The sequence below is a fragment of the Scyliorhinus torazame genome, chromosome 3 (genome assembly GCF_047496885.1).
Source record: "Scyliorhinus torazame isolate Kashiwa2021f chromosome 3, sScyTor2.1, whole genome shotgun sequence".
In the NCBI taxonomy this organism is placed as follows: domain Eukaryota; kingdom Metazoa; phylum Chordata; class Chondrichthyes; order Carcharhiniformes; family Scyliorhinidae; genus Scyliorhinus; species Scyliorhinus torazame.
In genome coordinates, this window is record NC_092709.1 from 236,418,181 (window position 1) to 236,438,635 (window position 20,455).

The 20,455-nt window shown below is 49.5% G+C and overlaps 1 protein-coding gene across 2 annotated transcripts in view; it reads right to left on the reverse strand.

Moving 5' to 3' along the window:
* Positions 1–20,455, reverse strand: part of LOC140409002 (interleukin-6 receptor subunit beta-like) — a 245,129-nt gene that overhangs the window by 84,985 nt on the left and 139,689 nt on the right. For both annotated transcript variants that reach the window (XM_072497015.1, XM_072497016.1), the window contains exons 3-5: positions 12,198–12,257; positions 9,325–9,615; positions 6,063–6,183 (exon numbers count right to left, since the gene is read on the reverse strand). In XM_072497015.1, coding sequence (XP_072353116.1) covers positions 6,063–6,183; positions 9,325–9,615; positions 12,198–12,257 — 472 coding nt within the window. The remainder of the gene's footprint in view (positions 1–6,062; positions 6,184–9,324; positions 9,616–12,197; positions 12,258–20,455) is intronic.

Here is a 20,455-nt window from a genome sequence, read left to right on the forward strand (position 1 = left end):
TTTGGTCAGACGGAACTCAAGTTCTTCGGGGATCACATCTCCCAATTGGGTGTGCAGCCGGATGCGGACAAGTAGCTGCCATCACAGCTATGAAGACACCAGAGGACAAGAAGGCGGTCCTCTGATTTCTGGCCATGGTCAATTTTTTAGGGAAATGTATCCCTTACCTCGCCTCTCATACCACGGCTCTCAGGAACCTGGTGAGGAAGACGACAGACTTCCAATGGCTCCCCGCTCACGAGCGCGAATGGAGAGGACTCCAAACAAAACTGACCACGGCCCGGCCTTAGCTTTCTTTGATCCAGCAAAGGAGACCAAAATTTCGACCAATGCCAGTCAATCCGGCATTGGGGCAGTGCTCCTTCAATGTGATGAGGCCTCATAATGGGCCCCCGTTGCATATGCGTCACGTGCGATGACCCCCACGGAGCAGCGCTACCCGCAGATAGAAAAGGAGTGTCTGGGCCTTCTGACCGGTGTGGTTAAGTTTCATGATTATGTGTACGGACTTCCTCAATTCACCGTTGAGACCGACCATCGCCCGCTGGTCAATATAATACAGAAAGACTTGAACGACATGAAGCCTCGCCTCCAGCGTATTCTTCTCAAGCTCCGGCGATACGACTTCCAGCTGGTATACACCCCAGGCAAAGACCTCATCATTGCTGACGCTCTCTCCAGGGCAGTCAACACTCCATGTGACCCAGTGGGATTTGTCTGCCAGGTTGGCGCCCATGTGGCATTCGCGGCCTCCAATCTACCTGCCGCGAGACGGCGGCTGACCCCTTGCTACAGCGTGTCATGCCCCACTTAACGGACGGGTGGCTCAAGGGTCAATGCCCTCAGTTCTAAAATGTCAGAGGTGATCTAGCGGTAGTAGATGGGGTTCTTCTAAAACTGGACCGCATTGTCATCCCGCATAGCATGCACCAGCTTGTCCTGGAACAACTACACGAGGGCCACCTTGGCGTGGAAAAGTGCCACCGACGGGCCCGAGAGGCAGTGTACTGGCCCGGCATTAATGAGGACATAACCAACACAGTGCTCAACTGCCCCACTTGTCAGCGCTTCCAGCCGACCCAACCATGTGAGACCCTGCAGCCCCATGAGTTGGTCACGTCACCATGGACCAAGGTGGGCATCGACCTGTTCCACGTGCTGGGTAGAGACTATGTACTGATCGTGGACTACTTTTCGAATTACCCGGAGGTGATACGGCTGCACGACATCACATCATCTGCAGTCATTCGTGCATGTAAAGAAACCTTTGCACGGCACGGCATCCCGCTGACGGTTATGTCGGACAATGGCACCTGCTTCGCCAGCCAGGAATGCTCCAACTTTGCCAGGCGGTACAACTTTGCCCATGTGACATCCAGTCCCCTGTACCCCCAATCCAACGGCAAAGCGGAGAAGGGAGTACATATAGTCAAACGGCTCCTATGCAAGGCTGCCGATGCTGGGTCCGATTTCTACCTTGTCTTGCTGGCCTATCGCTCCGCCCCACTGTCCACTGGCCTGTCGCCAGCCCAATTACTCATGAGTCGCACCCTGAGGACGACGATGCCGTCCATCCATGTCCCAGACCTCGACCACGTTCCGGTCCTTCGCCGGATGCAGCTGTCTCGTGCACAGCACAAGGCGGCTCATGACTCCTGTGCAGCTGATCTCCCTGCTCTGGCTCCAGATGACAACGTCCGCGTCCATCTTCCGGATGGTGGCCGCTGTTGTCCTTCGGCAGGTGGCCCCCCGCTTGTTCCTGGTTCGTCTACCGGATGGCTCTATTCTGCGCCGCAATCGACGCGCCCTTCGTCTCGTTCCACGCTCGCCACGTGATCCTCCACTGTCGCCTCGCCCTCCTGCTGACCCTGCCACGGACTATGCAGAGCTCCCTGTCACTCTGCATCCCCCTGACTCTGATGCAGTCCAGCCTGCTCCTGAACCGGCGGCTCTCGACCCAATCTTGAGGCGGTCAACCAGAATTCGTCGCCCACCTCAGAGGCTTAATTTATGAACTTTGCGGACTTATAGACTCTCTGAATTGTTTTGTTGCTTTGTTTGATCGTTTCCCTGGTTTGTATATAGTGTTGATCTCGTTACTCTTGTTGCATACTGCTTCTCTGCATCAGGCACCTTCTCATGTAAATAGCTTAGTTCTCATGTACGTAGTCCTGTAAATATGTCTTCGCACCCCACACGTAGTTAGGAACATTCTCACCATACATTATTTATTGCCACACACATACATTCTTTTATAAAAGGGGGATGTCATAATATACACCAGTATATCATGGTGCAGATACACACACACTAATGGACACACAGCGGGACCAATCAACACACACAACACCGCAGCCGATCACCAGTTAGAGCACATTCACTATAAAGACAGGGGGCATCAGAGTTCCCGTTCTTTCGGGATGCAGCCTCTCAGAAGGACAGAGCTTACAGCTTACAGCACAGATCTTCACCATGTGCTGATGCATAGACTGGTTAGGACAGGCATAGGTCTTTAGTTTAATCTAACATTGTGTTTACCCACAGTGAAAGTATGTTCAACAGTTTCTAACTTAATAAAATAGTGTTGCACTATTTTAAGTGTTGGTGGCCTGTATGTGTTCCACGGATCCAGAGCACCCAACACATCAATTCACATCCGACAAAAAATAATTGAGTTCTCTAAATTTTTTAAAAAGGAACTGTGAGCAGGCCTCTTCCAATAAACCACCTGACCTTTATGGTATTTGAGGAACTTCTGGCGGATTGTTTTGAACTGCAATCACTTTAATTGATGAAGGGGGTGGGGAATTGAAACGGTCGCTTGCTGGAAATCACATGGGAGAGAGAAAAAAACGTAAGTTGTGAACCTGCTGGATTTGAAGACAGTCTTGTTGAATATCAGGCTGAGAAAGGACGGCTACCCTGTCTGTCTCTCTCACTCTCTCGTCTCTGGGCGGCACGGTAGCACAGTGGTTAGCACTGTTGCTTCATAGCGCCAGGGTCCTGGGTTCTATTCCCAGCTTGGGTCACTGTCCATGTGGAGTCTGCACGTTCTCCCTTTGTCTGCGTGGGTTTCCTCCAAGTGCTCCGGTTTCCTCCCACAAGTCCCGAAAGACATGATGGTTAGGTGAATTGGACATTCTGAATTCTCCCTCATTGTACCCGAGCAGGCGCCAGAGTATGGCAACTAGAGGATTTTCATATTAACTTCATTGCAGTGTTAATGTAAGCCTACTTGTGACACTAATAAAGATTGTTATTGTTGTTGACTGTCTAATTTGCCTAAAATGTTGTGTGGCTAACAACCCATAGCCAGAGGACCCTCATCTGAGTGTAACTGTTCAGCATTTAGACCAAAGCTGAGATTAGTTGGAGAGAACTCCCAGACGTCCACTGGGACCAGTGGCCTCTCTTCACAAGAGGAACTTCAGGTCGACACGCTGAGATTCAGCAAACTTTATATTTTACTTTGTAACTCCCATCCTCTAAAGCCCATCTTTGCAGAATTAATCTATCTATTTGTCCAGCTGTGCGATGGTGGAATTTAGTCCAGGAGACTTGGGACCAGTCGGTGCACCCAGACGCCAGTGAGATTCTCGAGCAGGTGGGATTGGGTCAACTGACCGCCATCACCGGGGTGGTGGCCAGCCATTTAGGGGAACTGATGTGCAGGACCTGTCTAATTACATGGCTGGGACCCCTCAGATTGCTGACTGAATCTTTGTCCGTCAGTCTGTTAAATCAGGCCCTCCCACTATGATCCAGATGCCCCTCAGTCTGCAACTTTGCAAACTTCTTCTGTCCTCTTGTGGATGACAGCTTCAAAATGGCTGACCTTGGAGAAACTCTCATTTCAACGCAGCAAGCTTTCATTACTCGGCAATCTGACAGCTTGTGATCCCCGCTTGTCATCTGCATTTAATTGTGTTCAGGGGAAAATATCTCTTATCTGCCTTTGTAACAACCTTCGTTGGCTTCCTGCCATGGTCATGTGGGTTTGCCACCTTGCTGCCTTCCTGCCGGCTGTTTAATTTCTCCATCAGTCTCCATGGTTAGGGTCTCACAGACCCCAGGGCGGCATGGTTGCATAGTGGCTAGCATTGCTGCCTATGGCGCTGAGGACCCGGGTTCAATCCCGGCCCCGGGTCACTGTCTGTGTGGATTTTGCACATCCTCCCCGTGGCTTGTGGCTTTCTCCCCCACAACCCAAAGATGTGCACATGAGGTGGACTGGCCTCGCTAAATTGTCCCTTAATTGGGAAAACAAAAATTGAAGAAAAAGGATTCCAACTCATATAATAACAAACGATAAAACACAAGCCAGGACCAACAACAAGCAAGGCAACGGAGGCCGACTGGGCAAATAAGGCCCCCAGCCACCAAAGAGAGATGAAGCAGGCAACTGTAAATATGTACAGCGGGACTAGTCTGTTTGCACTCGGGTGAACGTGTTTAATTTTCCTCTTTTTCCGCTCTATTATTATTGTTAAATTTCTTTGTTTTCTTGTAACATGTATCTTTTTTTCTTGTATAAACTAGAACCTCACCCTGACTACGTTTTGTAAAATACTACTCGCGGGTACGACACCTGTAACTTAACCTTCATACCAAAAATATGTAAGATAAAACTAATTGTCAAACATAAGATGTGAAAATCCAATAAAAAATATTTAAAACAAGGATTCCAACTCCCACGCAATCTGAGGACCCTCTCGTCACGAATTCCACTCCGGCAGGTTGCAAGAACCTCTGTCCAATGCTCCAATTAAGGCTGAACCAGTGTTTTATCACAATCTCCCTTAACCTCCTTATTTTTGTACTCTATACCCAATTTATAAATCCCAGGAGCCTCCATGCCTTATTGAATGATTAAATGTTAATACATCCAGTGTCTCAACTATCTCCCCTTTTGCCATGACATTGACAGCATCTCCTTCACACAAATCACAGCACCAAGGACCCGGATTTGAACCCGGCCCCGGGTTACTGCCTGTGTGGAGTTTGCACATTCTCCCCGTGTCTGCGTGGGTCTCACACCCACAAGCCAATGATGTGCTGGGTAGTTGGATTGGCCACATTAAATTGGCCCTTAAAATAAAAATAGATCTGAAAAGAAAATCTTCACACAAAGTTACAGAATTGTTATTGCAGAAGGCGGCCACTCGGCCCATCACGTCATCACCAGATCTCCAACTGTACAATTCACTGAGTGTTTATCTCTCTCCTACTCTCCATAACCCTTTTCAATGCTTCAGTTAAATATGGCTGCACCATATTCTCAGGCAGTGTATTCCAGACCTTAACCCCTCGCTGCATGAAAATGTTTTTCTCGTATCACCCTTTTTGTTTCTTTCACCAATGAGTTCAAATCTGTGAACTCTCATTCCCGATCCTTTCATGAGTGAGACGAGTTTCTCCCTATCTACCCTGTCCAATTTCTGCATGATTTCCCATTTGGTAAAGACAGACACAAAGTCCTCACTTAACAGCTCAGGCATCCCCGTTAACTGTGTGCAGAAATCCCATTGTGAGGTGCCCACTCCTTTTAACTGTCCTTTTAGTATTTATATGCCTATGGAAGATTTTTGGATTTCCTTTTTATTCTTAGGGCAGCATTATTTTTAATCCACCTATAACAATGCTGTCATCACCAGACATTATCCTGAGAACCAAGCAACATCTGCAAACCTGACAGGAAATAATGCCACAGTAAAGGTGATCTTCATCCCTCCTCTGCAGGTTTCACAAGGTGGCGATGTACTGGAAATAGCAACCAAATCTGGAATCAATATATCACAGAATCCCACAGTGCAGAAGAGGCCCATCGAGTCTGCACTGACACATGAAAAACACTTGACCTACCTACCTACCTAATCCCATTTGGCCCATAGCTTGAACGTGCCAAGTGTTCATCCAGGTACTTTTTAAAGGGTGCATTTACTTTGAAACAATCTCAGCAACTAGTTCTTAAAAAACAAAATAAAATGAGCTGATATTCTTTGCCATAAAGAAAGTGACTGAAACACTTCTATCAAGTATAATGTATAATGTCTCATACTTACCATTTTCTAATTAGTGTAAAATTAGTCTTTAAATTGGTTTCACGTCCCTGATCCCAGAAACAAGTAATGTTTTCTCGCCAGTATGAAACGCAGGAAATATGTTTTGGCTTATCAGGAGGGACTGAAAGAAAAATAATAATGTTGAAACCCATTATATAGTATGATTTATGAATTAGTGTTCCTGTCCAGTGCAGAGAAACAATACGCATTAGCTCTGATGAAGAGGCATACGGTCTCACAACGTTAACTCTGCACTCTCCACAGATGCTGCCAGACCCACTGCGTTTTTCCGTGTTTGTTGTCGTCCATGTTAGCAATTCAGGAATTATGGTTAGTGGAATTGAATTCAGAAGAAAGCAACAATGCTGACCCACCAGTGTCAAAAGGAAGCGTTATGAGGAACACCTTGATACGTTGATGCTCTTCCATTTTGAAAAATGAAGCCTCAGAGGAGGCCTAACAAGACATGAATGCTGAAAAATGTTGACCTGGGAGGCAGTATGGTCATGTACCATGAACATCCACCAGTACATACATGCTACTCTGGAGGAATTACATTTTGGGTAGAATTTCACCCTTGACGGGCACGAATCCTGTTCTCGCCCACATCCAATTAAAACTCACAATATTACGCTGGCTGCCAACGCACATTGCAGCTGAATTGGTGGAGCTGGTGTAGCGGGGGTGGCCGCCATGTTCACCGGCAGCCCACTGTGAACTTCAAAAGCTTCTTTAACAGAAGAATACCTGAAAGCTGTGGCAGCAGCAAGAGGCCACAGCAGACTGGAGGGGGGTTCAGGCAGCCAGCAAGTACCCCATTTCCTAGATGAATGCCTCCAAGCCCTGGTGGAGGCAGTCATGCAAAGGAGGGACATGCTGATGCCAAGGGATGAGCGAAAGAGGCCACCCCACCTCACAAAGAAGGCTTGGACCTAGGTGGCAGCGGAGGTCAGTGGGCATGATCTTGTCTGGTGAACCTGGATCCATTGCTGGAAAAGGTTCAATTACGTTCTGCACTCAGCACGGGTGAGTAGAGGGAGCATGGTTCTGATTGGGGCACTGAGGAGGGTTGACATTCATAGGTGCGATCAAGTGTGCAGTTTCTTATTAGTCGTGGATCACACATGTCCCTGTGCACCCTACCCTAAGGCTGGAGAAATCAATTAGCAGCCTCTAGTCCAGCAAATGTTCAGGTGTCCGGGGGGTGGTAACATTCTCAAAACTCTGGGGGTATTTTGAGTTGGGGGGGGGGGGTTAACCATGATATGGTGTTTGATGTGAACTATTATCCAAACTTGGCGATCCTCACCAACCATGAGCTGGGAACCCCAGAGCTGGAGAGCTAGCGAGGAGAGAAGGTTATCAGGCAGCAGAGAGGCTGGCGTCTCCGAGGAATGTAAGAGTTTGTTGGGCTGAGACATGTGACATTCAGCAATGAGGTGATGACGGAGGCTGTGCTCCGGCTCTGCTCCATCAGAACAACTTCATTTTTGTGGCAGGCATTGAGAAGCCTAAATGCCACTCAGGCCAGTTGCAATGGCCAGCATGCACTGAGATATCAGCCTGTGTGATATGAATAATGGATGTGACTCTTTGTTTGCATCCCTCAGATGAGCCAACCATCAGAACCAGCCAGCAGGCAGACGACCCCATCCCCCTTGTCACCCGTGGATGCACACATGGCACACCAGTTCTCAGCAGCCATCATCAGCGCAGGAACATGCATTCTAAAATCCAGGGGAGGCAGGTGAGAGATTCATTCATTTCCCCTATTTGCTGTTGTCTTTCAAGTTAAATGAAATGGAAGCCTAATGGATCCAAATTCCACCTCCTAATCCACCAGGGATTTTGGGGCCATTGGCTGTATTCTGAGGGTCTTTTTATGCTTTCACAGGACATGGGCTTTGCTGACTAGGCCAACGTTTATTGCCCATCCCTAATTGCCCTCCTGAAGGGACTGGTGCGCTGCCTTTTTGAACCGCTGCAGTCCATGAGGTGGAGGTACACAAAGAGTGCAGATACGAGGGAGTTCCAGGATTTTAATTCAACAATAATGAAGGAATGGCGATTATAGTTCAAGTCAGGATGGTGTGTGGAAGGGAACTTCATGTTGTATTGTATCAAAAGAAGCCATTCTGTGTAAATAATGGATGGTTCACCCCCACAGGTACCACAATAGGTTTAAAACTGTAGAACTAGAAGAGCTAATTTTATAGATTTGTTTTGTACGCACTCCAGTGCTTGTCTCTCACCCACAAAATACCTGTTAGAGATTACCAATAAGTAAATTGATTGTTTCCAGGGCTTGAAGTTTCTTCACTTGAAGCTTTACAGATAAATAAACTGGCAGTCAATATTTCACATGTTCGATTCAGTCATATTTAGGGCGCGATATACTGGCCGCATCCCACCAGAATTGGAGTGGGACGCAGCCGGTAGATCCCAGGAGAGGCCTCAACCGGGAATCCCGACGGACGTTACGCCTCACGAGATCTCGCAAGACATCGCAATCTGGATCCTGCCCACAATGAGTGAGACCCAGTCTCACAGGGCTGAGTGAGTTTATGAACCGACATAGCAGCTCTGCCGCCGGATCGAACGGCCACCCAGAGTCTACTGGGCTCGCTGAGGAGACCCCAGGTGGGCGCCGTTCAGTACTGGTCCCCACAAACGGGGACCAGGTAAAATGGTACCTGAGGGGGTGGGGGGGGTCTTCCAGGCGATCGGAGGTTGGTTGACCTCTGGGCAGGGTGGCACCCTGGTACAGCTGGTACCATCCGGGCATATTGTGCAATGTCAGCCTGGCATCCTAGCAGTGCCACTTGGGTGCTAGCCCGGGTACCAGTCTGGCAGTGCCAAGGTGCCAAATGGCATTTTGCCTGTGCCGAGGATTGGGCCTGAAGATGCCCTGTCCGTGTATGGTGGGGTGAGGTGGGCCCCCGGTGACCCTCTTTTAGGTGAGGTGGGGGTAAAGGGGCTAAGAGAACGGGGCGCCATTTAAAAATGGCATCCCGACCTCTTCCTGCACTGAGGAGCTTCGCTCTCCAGAGCCCCTCATTGAAGGAAATGATGCTGAGCACGGCCTGGGGGGTGGGTGTTCCCCACCGGGGCACTAAAAAAACAGAGTGCTGTGCCGGGAACAACCCCGAAAATCCCGCCCAGAATGGTCTCTATCTTATTTTAGTTAGATCACGCCCTTAAATTCCATTTTCTAGAATCCTTTTTTCTTGCCTATAAGAAGTCATATGGAAAGACTACTTACATCCAACTTCGATTGCAAAACGGTGAAGGATATTTGCTGCCCCTTTCATGTTAATATGACATGTCAAATAACCTTTCACTGCCTGAAAGGTTACACGGGAAACAGTTGCATTGAAATAATATTGTTCTTGTGAAATTTGGGTATCATTCATTTTCCAGAATATGTGACTTGCATTTGCATCCAATGATTTGAGGCAATCCTCCCGTAATGTACATGACAACGATACATTTGATAGTAGCTGAAACACTCCTGGCACCGGATCAACATAATGGCAAAGCCGTGGTAATTCACCTGTGAATTCAGGGGTAAAATAGCCTGTCAAAGCTCGATATAACACTGTGCAGTTCCAGATCAGTCATAGAGTCACATCGCGTCTGCACCGGCCCTTGGAAATAGCACCCTACCTAAGCCCACACCTCCACCCCATCCCTGTAACCAAGCAATCCCACCCAACTGTGAAGCAACTGTGCTAACCACTGTGCTACCGTGCCCCCCTACCTTAGCTTTGGAGTTCTAAGCTCCAAAATTGCCTCCCTCCCTAAACATATTTGCTGTTCCATCTCGATTCCACAATAAGATTTTAAACTTACTTCCTTGACCAGTGTTTGGCCATCTGTCCTAACACCTTCTCATGCAGCCTGATGCCAAATTTTGTTTTTGTAATGCTCCTGTGAAGTGGCTTGGGACATTTCACCATAAATTACGGTTACTATTTAAATGTAACATGTTCTTGTTGTTGTTCAGGAAGTTGTGACCTTTTCCACAGTGAGGTACCATCCACATACCACTAATTCAATCCACGCTAGCTGCAATTCCAAGGACATTGGATGAGTTAACTGATCTCAACCAAAACACGATGTGTTCCAACTGATCCCAATGTCCCTACGGAAAGGGCAGGTGTATTCAACCACTGTTCCCATTTCCTGATTATTATTAAATGACTTTCTACAGGAAGGTTTGTGTGTGTGGACATCAATTGATTTGGCCTTGATTCCCGTATCCTGCACAATCTGTCACGCACAGAATAGTCCCTTAAATGTGCTATTGGAAAGTAGATAGTGTCTGTATTCCAGTAAAAGGGGAAGACTTTGTGCTTTTAGTTTCTATCTCCAAATTATATGGGCTTCATGCAAAATAATTATTTACATCGCCAAGTGTTCCAAGATCATGATCAGATCTGTACCTTGTAAAATCCCTGTACTTCCGTTTACGTCTCCTCTTTTTCATGGCCCATCATTTTCCCTTTTCATTTTAAATACATCCATTTAATTACTGGACAACCTGTTATCATTATTTTTACTGAACATTATATAAAAATTTTGTTGCCACCATTCTTTTCAAAGTTGTCTTTTTTTCTTCCTTTTGCTCCTGCTTCAATAATCTCTGATTTTCTCTCATGCACTTTGTTTTTTAAATTATTTTTCTCACACAAGCTATCTGTTACATATATATTAATTGGTGTTTAAATTTATGCAGGTGTGAGCATTAACTGAGGAATCCTTATGCCCTATAAATTTACACACACTGAAACTATATTGTCTGAGTTAGGAAGTGCATGCCTGTAATGTGCAGCCGTAAATAAATGCGTATAAAAATGTGAACAGATTGGCTCCAATTCTATACTTCATCAACTGGCTTTTGCAATTATAGCATTATTTGTTTTCCTGACCCAGACTGCACTGCAGTATCACAAGAAAGAAATAAAGACTTGCATTTATATGGTGCCTTTCTTGATCTCAGGATGCTGCAAATTGCTCTAGAAATAACTAAGTACTTTTGAAATGTAGTCACTGTTGCAATGCATTTTCTCATAAATGTATTTGATCTAAGTGAGAAGGTCTCTCCGGAGGTATATCCTCTGAATGTGAAGTAATTACTCAGTATCCTGGATATTTATTATATTAAGCTAGTTTTCCAGTTATTACTATTTTGTCAAGGTCTCCATCCATATTCTGGACATGATAGGGATGACACTTATTTGCTGGGGTTCGCTTGGAAGGCAACCTTTTAACATTGGTCCCAGCACCTACTCCTCCCTTTCACTGTAGACTCGCTTTTTGGGGGACTCCCAAGTACTTGCTAACTTTTAACATAACACTCGATGGAGATTGAAACATACAGATAATCAGAGGAAAACAAAAGCTGCTTATACACTTGCAAATTGGTGCCAATGGCAAATGCAGGATTCCCTTGCGATGGAATGAAAAGAAAAGACAGAAGCAAAAAACTGGGCGCGGTTCTCCAAACCCCGTGCCGGGCCGGAGAATCGCCGCAACCACGCCGGCGCCGCTGGAATCGGCGGGGCCAATTCTCCGGCCTGGATGGGCCGAGCGGCCACACTGATACGACAGAGCCCTGCCGCTGCCGTTCACCCCTGGTCGCTGCCGGCGGGAACTCTGCGCGAAGGGTCGGGGGCAGCCTGTGGGGCGGGGAAAAGCGCTCCTTCACCAGGGGGGGGGGCCCTCCGATGGGGTCTAGCCTGCGATCGGGGCCCACCGATCGACGGGCCGGCCTCTCCCCCCCCCGGGCCTACTTTGCTGCGCAGCCGGCCCCTGAACCCCGACGCCATGTTGAGTCGGGGCCAGCGCGCTGAAGAAGTCCCCCGCGCATGCGCAGGTTGGCGCAGCGCCCATTTGGTGCCGGGAAAGGAGGCTGGAGCGGCGTGAACCGCTCCAGCGCCGTGCTGACCCCCTGTGGGGGCCAGAATCGGTCGTTCCCGTGCACATTTCGCGCCGTCGTGAAACGCGACGGTGTTCACAACGGCGCTAACACTTGATCTCCATTCTGGGGAATCGCCCCCTGTATGTTGAAATATTAAGGTGTGAGAAGAGAACTTACAATATGATCGTGGATTAAAATTTCATTTTACTTACCTTGAATAACACATGCACTTATTGAAAACATCACCCATGCCCAAGTGTTTTCCGTAGAAACTGGAAAAACAAATGAATTGGTTTTAATATTAAAACAAACATTTCTTGACAACTAAAATCAATGAAAAACTGGAAAAAACCCTCGAAATGCTGAACACCTGAAAGACAAGTGAAATAGCAGTTCTGTCTGAAATATTTCTCTGCTTTCTACAGATACTGACTGACTAACTACGTGCTTTTAAAAAAATGTTTTTATTACTTTTTTAACATTTTATACAAAATTACCAAACAGAGAATCAAAAACCTTTTAAAAATACAAGAAAAACAGTACAGAAAAAGGCAGAAACACCCCCCAACATCGAACAGTGACCAATTCTGTGAAATACAATATAGAGCCCCTCAATCGACCCGCTCACGGTATACTGGACCTTCTTGAGCTGCCAAAACTCCATCAAATCCCCTAGCCATGTGTGGTAGTACCAGGTATTGCGGTACCTAAGAGGCTGGTGACCATTGGTTAGACCCAGGAGTCTACCATTGGCTGTTGTTATGTAGCTCCGCCCTGACAGGCGGAGTATAAGAAATGGTGCCATCCCAGCAGCCTTCACTTTCTGTACCGAAGCTGCTGAGGAACAAGTTCTAGTAGATTAAAGTAGGGGCAGCACGGTAGCATTGTGGATAGCACAATTGCTTCACAGCTCCAGGGTCCCAGGTTTGATTCCGGCTTGGGTCACTGTCTGTGCGGAGTCTGCACATCCTCCCCGTGTGTGCATGGGTTTCCTCCGGGTGCTCCGGTTTCCGCCCACAGTCCAAAGATGTGCAGGTTAGGTGGATTGGCTATGATAAATTGCCCTTAGTGTCCATAATTGCCTTTAGTGTTGGGTGGGGTTACTGGGTTACGGGGATAGGGTAGAGGTGTTGACCTTGGGTAGGAAGCTCTTTCCAAGAGCCGGTGCAGACTCGATGGGCCGAATGGCCTCCTTCTGCACTGTAAATTCTATGATAATCTATGATAAAGCCTTCAGTTATGAAATCACTTCGTCTTGAGTGTAATTGATCGCGCATCAATTTAATCTACTAGACTAGCTGGAAGGATGGATCTCTGAATCAAACCGGAGTGCCTTCAACTCAGCCCCCATGCGAAGAACTCGGCTTCAATATTTAAACACTGGCTGGCGTGCTTTAAAGGCTACCTCGAGACGGTCGGAGGCACTCCCTCAGAAGGACAGAAAATGCATCTCCTGCGCCCAAGGGTCAGCCCTGGGATCTACACCCTTTTCGAGGAGGCGGAGAACTATGATGCTGCGATCGAACTGTTAGAAGGACATTATATCAGCCCTGCAAATCAGGTCTACGCACGTTACCTGCTTGCTACGAGACGGCAAAGCCCCGGGGAATTTCTACCGGGCGCTACTGGTGCTGGACCAAAACTGTGGCTGCCCGCAAGTATCGCGGAGCGAGCACATGGAACCTTTAATCAGGGATGCTTTCGTAGCAGGTATGAGCTCCTCAGATATCTGCCGAAGACTCCTAGAAAGGGACACCCTGGGACTTAGAGAGGCACGGGCCCTGGCAGGGCCCATGGACGTTGCCTACAAAAACGCGCAGTCCTATACGCCCGACCGCGCGGCGGCCCCCTGGATTGCGTGACACCCCGCAGCAGCAGCCCCATAGACCTTCCCCCTGACCCCGCAGGCCTGCGCTACGAGACGGCCCGCTAACTCCGCCGGGCCCCACTGTTTCTTCTGCGGGCAGGCGAATCATCCCCGCCTGCGCTGCCCGGCCTGCACCGCCGCCTGCAAAGGGTGCGGCAAGAAGGGCCACTTTGTGGGGGTCTGCTAGGCCCGCTCCGTGGCCGCGGTCTCCAGCGACTCCGGACCGCCGCGGCAACCCCCCCCTTCAGGCCCCGACCGGCCAGCGTTCACCGCCACCCCCCCTATCCTAGGGCCACGTGCGACCCACGGGCGCGGCCACCTTGCCCCCCGGCCACTGCGCTGGACGGGTGGGTGCTGCCATTTTGTCGATCGCCGCCGCCATCTTGTTCATCCCCGGACACCATGTGCGACCCATGGGTGACGCCATCTTTGATGGGGCCCCAGGCACCCAGCACGGCCGACTACACGCTGCCCGATCAGAACTCGCAACTGAGTTCATCTGGCCTCAGTGACACTGGACCAAAGTCGATCCCCGGACACTTGCAACAGCTACAACGACGGTCTTCAACAACGGCCATGAGACGTCGTGCCTGATTGACTCTGGGAGCACGGAAAGCTTTGTTCACCCCGACACGGTAAGGCGCTGTTCACTTGTAACCCACCCTGTAAACCAAAGGATCTTCTGGCCTCCGGGTCACACTCGGTGGAGATAAAAAGGTTCTGCCTAGCGAACCTCACTGTCCAAGGCAGGAAATTCGACAATTTCTGCCTGTATGTCCTGCCGCACCTCTGCGCGGCTACCCTCCTGGGGCTGGACTTCCAATGCCCTTTGCAAAGCCTGACCTTTAAATTCGGCGGCCCTATACCTCCCCTTACTGTCTGTGGCCTCGTGACCCTTAAGGTCGACCCGCCTTCCCTGTTTGCGAACCTCACCCCGGATTGCAAACCCGTCGCCACCAGGAGCAGGCGGTACAGTGCCCAGGACCGGACCTTCATCAGGTCAGAGGTCCAAAGGCTTCTGGGGGAAGGGGTCATCGAAGCGAGCAACAGTCCCTGGAGAGCTCAAGTAGTGGTGGTAAAGACCGGGGAGAAGCATAAGATGGTCATTGACTACAGCCAGACCATCAACAGGTTTACGCAGCTGGACGCGTACCCACTCCCCCGTATAGCCGACCTGTAAACAGGATCGCACAATACAAGGTCTTCTCCACGGTGGATCTCAAGTCCGCCTACCACCAGCTACCCCTCCGTAATAGTGATGCCTTCGAAGCAGATGGGCGGATCTATCAATTTCTAAGAGTTCCCTTTGGTGTCACTAATGGGGTCTCGGTCTTCCAGTGAGAGATGGACCGAATGGTTGACCGGTACGGCTTACGTGCAACGTTCCCGTATCTGGATAACGTCACCATCTGCGGCCATGACCAGCAGGACCACGACACCAACCTCCGCAAATTTCTCCAGACCGCGAAAATCCTTAACTTGACATACAATAAGGATAAATGCGTGTTCAGCACCGACCGTCTAGCCATTCTAGGCTACGTAGTGCGAAATGGAGTTATACGCCCCGACCCTGAGCGCATGCGCCCCCTTATGGAGTTCCCCCTCCCTCACTGCCCCAAGGCCCTGAAGCGCTGCCTCGGGTTTTTCAGCTATTACACACAATGGGTCCCTAACTACTCAGACAAAGCCCGACCCTTGATCCAGTCCACAACCTTCCACCTGTCGATAGAGGCCCGCCAGGCCTTCAGCCGCATCAAAGCAGACATTGCAAAGGCCACGATGCGCGCCATCAACGAGTCTGTCCCCTTCCAGGTCGAGAGCGATGCGTCCGACGTAGCTCTGGCGGCCATCCTCAACCAAGCGGGCAGACCCGTGGCCTTCTTCTCCCGTACCCTCCATGCTTCCGAAATTCGCCATTCCTCGGTCAAAAAAGAGGCCCAGGCCATAGTAGAAGCTGTGCGACACTGGAGGCATTACCTGGACGGCAGGAGATTCACTCTCCTCACGGACCAACGGCCGGTTGCCTTCATGTTCGATAATGCACAGCAGGGCAAGATTAAAAACGACAAGATCTTGCGGTGGAGGATAGAGCTCTCCACTTTCAACTACGAGATCTTGTACCGTCCGGGGAAGCTAAGCGAGCCTCCTGATGCCCTGTCCCGCGGCACTTGTGCCACTGCACAAGTGGACCACCTCCGAGCCCTCCACGAGGACCTCTGCCACCCGGGGGTCACTCGTTTCTTCCACTTCATCAAGAGCCGCAACCTGCCCTACTCCATCGAGGAGGTCAGGACAGTCACCAGGGATTGCCAAACCTGCGCAGAGTGCAAACTGCACTTCTACCGGCCAGAGAGGGTGCACCTGATAAAGGCTTCCCGTCCCGTTGAACGCCTCAGCATGGATTTCAAAGGCCCCCTCCCCTCCACCGACCGCAACACGTATTTCCTGAACGTGATTGACGAGTACTCCCGGTTCCCATTCGCCATCCCCTGCCCAGACATGACACAACCACCGTCATCAAGGCCCTCCAGGGTATCTTTACACTGTTCGGTTTCCCCGCGTACATACACAGTGATAGGGGGCCCTCCTTTATGAGCGACAAACTGCGCAATTCCTGCTCAGCAAGGGCATCGCCTCGAGCAGGACGACCAGTTACAACCCCCGGGGAAACGGACAGGTGGAGAGGGAGAACGGAACAGTCTGGAAGACCGTTCTACTGGCCCTACGATTCAGGAATCTCCCAGTCTCCCGCTGGCAAGAAGTCCTCCCGATGGCCCTCAACGCCATCCGGTCGCTGCTCTGTACAACCACAAATCAGACACCTCATGAACGTCACCATGTTTTCCCCAGGAAGTCCTCCTCCGGACCTCGCTCCCAACCTGGCTAGCGACACCCGGACCCATCCTGCTTCGGAAGCACGTGCGGGCGCACAAGTCGGACCCGTTGGTCGAGAGGGTCCACCTGCTGCACGCTAACCCCCAGTACGCCTACGTGGCGTTCCCTGACGGCCAGCAAGATACAGTCTCCCTTCGGGACCTGGCGCCCGCCGGAACCCCACGCGCACCCGAACCATTACCCCCACCCCCCCACCCCCACAGCACCTCACTGGAGGGTCAGTACTCCCGCCGCTCCCGTCTAGCCCCACCAGCCCACCGACGCCCCCTACAGGCGCCCCCCCCAGGCGCCCCCCCCATGTCAACCTTTTGCCCCAACAGCGCCACCTAGAGGTGACAAAGCTGCCAGGGAGGCCGATACCACGCTCCCGGAGTCGCAACCACCGGGACCTCCACCAGAATCACCACCGAAGCCCAGACGCTCCAGAAGGACGACCAGGTCACCCGATCGACTGATTGCTTCGCTGTGACCTTAACTGTGAACGAACACTTTGTAAATATCCTCGACAGCACGGTACCTCCATACCTGATCATACCATGTTAAAGGCGACTGTTACCACTGGCCAGCACTCCCTTCTTCCCCTCGTTTTGATCTCTGCTCCATGGCCTCTTTCCTCGTTGCTCCACCGCTGCTCCCTGCCAAATATTGTAGGGGGGGACCTCACTGCTCCTTCCCACACGGGATTAATCTGAAAAAAGCTTCGTTGGGGCTCCTCTGGAGAGCCCGAAAGTCCGTTTTCGCGGGAGTTGCCGAAACGCGCGGCTTAGCTCCGCATCGCCGCAACCGGAAGTCTTTCCTGAACGTGATTGACGAGTACTCTCGGTCCCCTTTCGCCATCCCCTGCCCAGACATGATCACAACCACCATCATCAAGGCCCTCCAGGGTATCTTTACACTGTTCGGTTTCCCCGCATACATACACAGTGACAGGGGGTCCTCCTTTATGAGCGACGAACTGCGTCAATTCCTGCTCAGCAAGGGCATCGCCTCGGGCAGGACGACCAGTTACAACCCCGGGGAAACGGGCAGGTAGAGAGGGAGAACGGAACGGTCTAGAAGACTGTTCTACTGGCCCTACGGTCCAGGAATCTCCCAGGCTCCCGCCGGACTCTTTTTCAACAGGGGGTGAATGTGGTAGTACCAGGTATTGCGGTACCTAAGAGGCTGATGACCATTGGTTAGACCCAGGAGTCTACCATTGGCTGTTGTTACGTAGCTCCGCCCTGACAGGCGGAGTATAAGAAATGGTACCGTCCCAGCAGCCTTCACTTTCTGTACCGAAGCTGCTGGGGAACACGTTCTAGTAGATTAAAGCCTTCAGTTATGAAATCACTTCGTCTTGAGTGTAATTGATCGCGCATCACCATGCCAAAGCACCAACCCAACAGAATCCACTTCCGCCCACAATAAAGGCCGAGACATCTTCCCCTGCAACCGTCCACAGCTCTGGCACATTCGAAACCCCAAAGATAGCCACCAGTGGGCAGGGTTCTAGCTCAATATTTAGGATCTGCGATGTGGTACCAAAAGAAGACTTCCAGAAACCCACCAGCTTAGAACAGGACCAGAACATGTGCATGTGGTATGCGGGCCCCCTTGAATAGCGGCCACACCTATCCTCCACCCCAACAAAAGAAGCACAATAAACACATTAATGAGTTGTGCCGAAACACTGCCTTTGACTGAATAAGGTTCGGATTCGCACACAAAGACATCACATTCACCCTCAGCATTCACCCTCAGCAGTGCTTCACTCCACACACCCTCCTACAGTAGTGGCCCCAGATCCTCCACCCATTTCAACTTCACCCCTTCCACCGAACTCACCTCTTCCCCACTCTCCGCACTTACATGCCTGGCGAACTGTCCCCCTCCGACCCCGAGCAGGAGCGAATCGGCTCCAATAAATAAGATGACCGCACCACCAGAAAAGCCAACAAACCTTCTGAACAAAACTCCGCACCTGAAAGTACCTAAACATATCCGAGTCCAGCAGCCCAAACTTCTCCTTCAGCTCCTCCAAGCTAGCAACCCACCCCTCCAAAAATAGATCGCCACTCTCTCCAACCCTCTCTCCCTCCACGTCCACTCTGTACTTCTAGCAATTTATCTATCATACCAAATTCATCATTCCAGATTCAAAGAATCCCTGTAAAAAGGTGGAAACTGAATTCTTTTTTTTAATATATGTATATGGGATGTGAGTACTGCTGACAAAACCAACACTTATTGTCCACTTATTCTCTTTCCTTCAACTTCATCCCATTTTTATTTCTGTCAATTTATTTTCATTTCATCCATCGATCCATCTTTCCCTCACCATTGTCTCCCCTTCCCCAACCCCCGTCCACTAGAGCCATCTGTTCCAAGTTGCCCATCGACACACTATCCCTCACCTCTGCCATTAACACATTCTGATATCCTAATGTGCCACCATCAGCACCTTTCTTCGTCATCATCACCACCTTGGTCATTCCCTTTGTCTTTTTATCTATGACATCTTTGTCAAGCTCCCCCTATCACTGCCCTCTATCCAGCCCCACTGCTCCTCCACAGTATAAATCTCATCCCGTTTCCAGTTCTTCCTAGCTTTGATGTTAGCTCCGTTTTTACTTCACTGATGCTGTCAGTCCTGCTGAGATTGTCGAGAATTTTCTGTTTGGGTTTCAGATTCCAGCATTTGCAGTAATTCGCTTTTAACTTATTGTCCAACTCTCGTTGCTCTTCAAATGGTGGTGAGTTTTCTTCAAAGAACAAAGAACAATACAGCAATGGAACAGGCCCTTAGGCTTGGAGGCCAAAGGGCCTGTTCCTGTGCTGTACTGTTCTTTGTTCTTTGAAGAAAATTCAGCACCATTTGATTCAAGAACCAATACCGTCAATTCTGATGAAAGGTTATCGATCTGAAGCATTAACTCTGTTTCTTCCACCACAGATGCTGCCAGACCTGCTGAACATTTCCAGCATTTTGGATGACATGGATAAAGGGGAAACCAAAGGATGTTATGCATTTGGATTTTCAAAAAACTTTGGATAATATGCCACGCAATTGATTATTAAATAAAATTAGAACTCATGGGACAGGAAACATTAAACTATCATGGATTGAGGATTGGTTAATGGATAGAAAACAGAGACCAGGGGAGCAATCTAACCAAAATAAATCAGTCCATTTTGAATTAAACGGCACATTTTCGGGTTGGCAAGCTGTAACGAACAGGATACCGCAAAGATCAGTGCTTCAGTCTCAATTATTTACAATCTATATTAATTATTTAGAATAAGAATGGAGTGTAATGTAACCAAATTTGCTGACAATACAAAATTAAGTGGCAAAGTGATCCGGAGAATGCAGAGGCTGCAGAGGCATATAGACCAGTTGGGTGAGTGCGCAGATGGAATACAACGTAGATAAGTATGATGTTATCAATTTTGGTAGGGAAGTAAAAAAAAAAACAGAGCATTCTTGAATGGTGACTGGGAAATGTTTGCATTTGGAGGAACCTGGATGTATTTGTTCATGAATCACAGAAAGTTAACATGCAGGTACAGCAAGCAATTAGGAAGGTAAATGGTAGAAAAACAGAAAATACTAGAAATACCCAGCACACCAAGCAGCATCTGTGGAGAGAGAAGCAGAGTTTACATTTCAGGCTGATGACCCTTCATTACATGCAATGGGTGGGGTTACATCTGGATTACTCGACT